The sequence below is a fragment of the Geospiza fortis genome, unplaced genomic scaffold (genome assembly GCF_000277835.1).
Source record: "Geospiza fortis unplaced genomic scaffold, GeoFor_1.0 scaffold97, whole genome shotgun sequence".
NCBI classification, from domain to species: Eukaryota; Metazoa; Chordata; class Aves; order Passeriformes; family Thraupidae; genus Geospiza; species Geospiza fortis.
Window position 1 is genome coordinate 2,070,468 of NW_005054343.1, and position 5,498 is coordinate 2,075,965.

Here is a 5,498-nt window from a genome sequence, read left to right on the forward strand (position 1 = left end):
CCCCGTCCCCCTCACAGCCCGGCGCGGCACCCCGGCCCTCAGAGCGCTCCGACGGAGCACAGCCGCCCAGGACTCGTGCTCTCACTATCCCCGAAATCATCACCACAGGGCTGGGCGGACTGAGGCCACTCTCATCCTGCTGTGTTCACCCAGGCGTGAAACTGCCACCAAGGGGCATTAGGGAGTGCCCCGGGAAGGGTGAAGGAAGGCAGCTGCAGCTCACACCCCTCATAGCTCGCTGGGTGCAGGATGAGGCCAGCACCCCTGTGAGTCTCCCAAACAGCTAAAAGCCCACTGGTGCTTTCCTGCACTGGGAGACTTGGGAGAGGAGCCATCCCATCCCACTGCTTGCTGCACACAGGCAAAGGGGATGCCAGGATTAACAGGATGGGTGACTGATGCTGCAGAGGACTGCACGGAGGAGGCTGCACCCCACAGGAATGAGGCGCCCATTCCCCAGTGGGGGACACACAGCAGCTCTGTGCCACTCCTGCCCCATGCCACTGCCCCAGGGCTCAGCACACAGGCCCTGGCCTTGGCTGACGGCCCCTAATGCATTTTTGATTTCCCAAACATGTGCCCTTCTGATCTTGGTAAGACGGATAAAGAGACTTTAATCAGCTGCTAGGAGGAATTATGGATGGCTAATTGTGCCTGCCACCTCCATTACATCTCTGCCGCCTACAGGGCTTATAAACACTTAGAAGGGTCCTTCCAAGCCTTCATTAGCTGCACACCAAAGGCTTCGGAAATAATTGGCCTCTACGGCTTAGAAATTGGCCATTGGGCTGTAAAATACCAGCCACTGGGAAAGGCTCTTAATTCGGACTGGTGCTTTGATACAGCTTGATTCTGGTTTCAAGGCTGCAATGGAGCTCTAATCTCTCATTAGTGCTGTGATGAGGAGCAAGTCTCCTCATTAGCACCGACCTGAGAAGTGGCACCAAAGCTTTCCAGTCTCCCTCTGATGGAAGAGGTGCAGCTAAAACCAGAGAGGTGCAGCTCATCTGCCACACCAACACAGCAGCCCCAGACAGCTTCTTTGCTCAGTGGCTCTGGGCTCCATCCCTTATAATTTCTTCCTTTTCTCCCATTTATCTAGGTGCTCCAGCCCCTGGGCTGCAAGCCATAACCTGAGGGTCCCTGTGGGTTGGCAGCTTTATCTGCTGCTGGGCCCCCGTGGCAGGTGGAAAAAGGGCTGTTAATGTTTTCCACATTATTATCTTTGAAGACTGTTGAAGGTACAAAAATGCAAATGGACAGTCCTTGTTTCATACAAATAAAAACATCACAATTATGCTTTGCTACCTGAAATCCCTTCTGAGGGTTTGCCCTTGGGATTTCACACCTTTACTGATTATTTACAAGCTGGATGAGTTGCACAGCTGCTGCTGGCTGGTCCTGTGATGGTCCTCACCCATATGTCACAGCTGAGATGCTGAAAACCCTCTCCCTATCATTATGGATCTGTGTTCAGAAAGGGAGGAGCAAGAGGCTCCAGCCCCTCTGGGATGGCACAAACAGCCCAGCCCTGGTACCTACCATCTCCTCAGCCCTAACAAGCTTCCACTAACAGCTCCAAAGCAAAAGCTCAGTGCCTTCTCTGCCATGGCGACAGAATGTTGCCTCTCCCAGGGCATCCTCCAGAAGAGAAGTGCTGCAAAAAGGCAACCACTCTTCAAGTTAAGGAAAATTGATTTGCCCAACCTTTTTTGCAGGACACTCACAAACCCTATCCATGCTCCATGGAGCAAAGTTCTCTGCTGCAGTGCACTTCCCACAGCCCACCCCCATCCCTGCTGGTAGGCCCTAAGAGGATGGGTGCAGCCAGACTGCCCAGCAGGGCTGTCCCTGCCTCCTCCTTCTCCAGCCATGCCCAGAGCTGCCCACAACCTCACCCAGGAACATTCACCAGTGCACACTGCTTACCTGCCCAGGCTGCCATTCCATTCACAAATACAGGCAGGCACCAGCTCCTGGCTCCTAGGAAAAGGTGCTCATCTAGATCAATGATGAAAGCAGTTGGCAGGGAGAAGCTGACAGCTTCACTAGAAAAGAGAAGCTATTTCAATTATGGCAACATTAACTGGCACTGCACTAACAGGGGAAACTTGTGCCTGCATCCTTATTTAAGCCAGTGACAATTCACAGGCTTTCAAGCAGGACAAACCAAAGGAGACTAGGTTTTCATCTCTGTGACACCACACAGTGTTGTTAGGTGCCATTCCCATGACAGTTTTCTGTACAGCTCTTTGAAAGCTCTCTCCTTATGTGCTGCAGAGTTTTGAAGGTTTCCAGAACTCTGTGCTCACTCAGAGCAAGCACTGTTTGTATGACTGCCCAGTTAGTGCTCCAAAGGAAAGTCTGCAACTTGGGATACCGCTGGTAAGGACAAAGATATAGTGGGAAGAGAGGTGACATGAAAATCTTCTCTACCCAGAAATTTGCGCTCTTTGCAAGTGGAAAGAAGAGCCACTTAGCATGCTGTCTTTGCTTCATATAGATAACATATTTATTGAAAAATCTGCTTCACCAACAACGGTGAAATCGTGACCAAAAATTACAAAACATCATGGTAGTTGGCTTTATAAAAATAAACTGCAGGAGTATGCCTCACTGATTTGTACTGGTCTCTCTCAGTCCCTTCTTCCTTTAATGGTGCACATTATACTCTTCAGCATAGAACCATTCTAGAAAATTGCATTCCATCCAAAAAAATGCACTTGTTTTTCCTTAGCAGAGGTCCTTAAAGTGACTTTTCCCCCGCCCTCCCCAACAATAAATATAGAAAATAGCCTCTAAACAAATAAATTTTAGTTTGGTCAGCTTAAAAAAAAGGTCCATTTTCCCCCTCTTGGGATATGTAGTGACTAAGCAGCCATTTCGACAGTATTCAAGTCTTTGGTGGCTTCAGCTGCTTAAAGCTGCAGTTTTATGTACACATGATCAGCTGAGGTTCTTTTTTTCTCTCCACAAACCAAAGACTATGAGATGATGTCAGGTGCACGCTCACTGCACCTCCACTGGGAGCAATCCATGGCCCTGGAAAGCAAGCAGCCACAGGAGGTCATCTTTGGCAAGGCAGAGCTTTCACACTGAAGGTGTCTTTGGTGGATGAACCTGCTGCATCAGTTGCGGCCGCTTCACGCGCGGTTTCCGTCTCTTTGGCCTGCTCTTGGCTTTGTTGATCTGCACCACAAAGAAGGCCAGGACCACCATGGCACCGAGAAAGGCAAAGACAGGAATGGTCTGTCCCACGTCCTGGTTGTACCGGCCCGGCATTATACCTAGAGAGGCAAAGTGGTTTGGAAGGCAGCAGTCACCACGTGAGCCACGATGGCTTTGTGGTGCTAATGCCATCTAGCAGAAGGATCTGCCCCTAACTCTTGTTCAAAGCCCAGGCAGCCATTAATCAGATTACACTTCAGACAGGAAGATTAACAGCTGCAGACTGATTAGTGAAAATCAGATGGGATGCTAACATTACAGGAAAGCACCAGCATTTCCACCTTGACCTATTTGGGCACATGAAAGCATAGCCCAGATTTCCCCTTTAACAACAGTCTTCTGTTTTGCATTAGAGGAGAGATGGAGACACTTGACCATAATCTTACTACTAAGTAATTGCTGTAATTCAAATCCTGATGGAACGAGGAAAGTGATTTCATGCTTGCTTGCTCCAGAGACTGTGCATACAGCGAGGATGAGCTGTAGAAACAAACCCTTCATTTCTACAGGTGTCTCTGGTCTAGCAGCTCAGACTGGGAAAAGAGCACATATGAGGCTTTCCAACTGCTTCCAGCTCAGCCTGCAATGCCAATCTTGTGAAGGAGAGCTGCCCACCTGAAAGCTGTTCTGAGTGCTAGACATAATTTCTTAGGGTAACAGTTTGCCCAAGGCACCATTCTGACAAACTCTTCTGGATTCTGCTTTTGTGCACTCACTGAAGGAATTTTAATTAGCATTGGATATGGTCCCACTGCTCCCAAGGACAGGGGCTGCTGCTGACCCATCTGACTGAACAGCATCCAAACAAACCTCAACTATCAAAATGCACCCACCAAGATCTTCCTCCCAGTATGTCATGCACACTTTCTACTGAACAAACTATTCACATACAAAAAGAATCTTCACCAGACAGCTTTTAATAACACAGCCATACTATTATATGCATGGTTTTCATAGCTGAAAATAAACAGTGGCCTCTCATATGGCTGCACTGTTTTGGATTTTTTCGAAGCTTATGCAAAAAGCAAAACCAAAACAGCAATTTTCAAACCTTTCAATATTTACCTCCAGGAATGTCCCAGGCTCCACTCTCTCCAGGGGACAGTGGTCTCACTTGGGGTCGGTTCTGTCGAAAACTGGGCAGTGCCACTTTATCAAGGTCAATTGACAGTAATTTTTGATGTTTCCAAAGGTTGCTAGAAGAAATTAAAAGACAGAGGTGTCTGCCCATTTACCTCATTAATGCAAGGAATCTTGTAGGAACATATAGAGAAAGTGACAACCTATGTATAACTCACTAGTCTGGACCCAAATGATGACCCGGTCCATTCTTTAGGTTCTGCAGTTTGCAGGCCTCCAAATTTAAATTCAAACATCAAATGGACACAACCTAGAGTAGCAACTATTTACAAACAACTCTCTTTCTTGCACAGAGACTTCCAAAAGTAACCACCAGCAGACAAACAAGGACTGTGTGCTGAGCACTTCCCTTCAAGGGACTGACAAATGGCACAAGAGAAGGCAGCACCAGGAGAGCTGTCCAAGAAGACGCTCCAGAAAACTCTTTCCAAGGCACACAATGACGATGGGTTTCATCAAGACTGTTCACTCGAAGTTGGAATTGCTCAATCACAACAGTGACTTTTGAAGTTATTTTTAAAATCCCTGAGTTTCATAGTGTAGCTATTAGGTGAGTCAGAGTTATTCACTGAAGAGGAATTAATCATTATTTCCTCTTTGCAATCTGGTATTTTTCTAGGAAAAGGCATTACAGCTGTCCCTTTCAAAAGTAGATAGGACAAATTATTTTTCAGCTGAACACAAAAGTGAGACTTCTTGTATAAGAAAGACATATACTAACCTGGGGGCAGTTTCATTCAAAGGCTGTGGTTTGGCCCAGGACAGGTGAGGACAAGCAGGAAGGGACCGGGGTTTAGGGTCTCCCAAATGAGCCTCGAGCACCTTTGAGTATCGATGCAAATGGTTACCTGCAACTCACAGCAGAGAGAGACTGACTTACCCACAGACAGGCAAGATAGAAGTTACCAACACTGACCCTGAGCTAAACAGTGCTGCTGTAAACCCAGGAGATGTTTACAGTAATAAGGACTCACAGCTAAATATCAGAATTAATCTAAGGGTACCTCACAGTAAGAGTCTGCACCTACCCACAGCAGTTAATCCAAGTTTTTCTGGCAACATGTGAGATAAGACTGAATGCTTTATAATGCTTGGTAGCTAGTAAATAGAATGCCTCCCCTACAGAACCA

The 5,498-nt window shown here is 47.4% G+C and overlaps 2 protein-coding genes across 3 annotated transcripts in view; both read right to left on the reverse strand.

The window, feature by feature from the left end:
* Nucleotides 1–1,610, reverse strand: part of SLC38A8 (solute carrier family 38 member 8) — a 6,200-nt gene extending 4,590 nt beyond the window's left edge. The window contains exons 1-2 of the mRNA XM_014307730.2: nt 1,543–1,610; nt 931–982 (exon numbers count right to left, since the gene is read on the reverse strand). Of these exons, the coding sequence (XP_014163205.1) occupies nt 931–982; nt 1,543–1,610 (120 nt within the window). The remainder of the gene's footprint in view (nt 1–930; nt 983–1,542) is intronic.
* An 875-nt stretch (nt 1,611–2,485) lies between these two features.
* Nucleotides 2,486–5,498, reverse strand: part of MBTPS1 (membrane bound transcription factor peptidase, site 1) — a 22,601-nt gene continuing 19,588 nt past the window's right edge. Inside the window, exons 20-22 of one of the 2 annotated variants that reach the window (XM_031058419.1) lie at nt 5,090–5,222; nt 4,294–4,424; nt 2,486–3,287 (exon numbers count right to left, since the gene is read on the reverse strand). In XM_031058419.1, coding sequence (XP_030914279.1) covers nt 3,091–3,287; nt 4,294–4,424; nt 5,090–5,222 — 461 coding nt within the window. In that variant the 3' untranslated portion in view covers nt 2,486–3,090. The remainder of the gene's footprint in view (nt 3,288–4,293; nt 4,425–5,089; nt 5,223–5,498) is intronic. The other variant, XM_005422731.3, reaches the window with a different exon arrangement.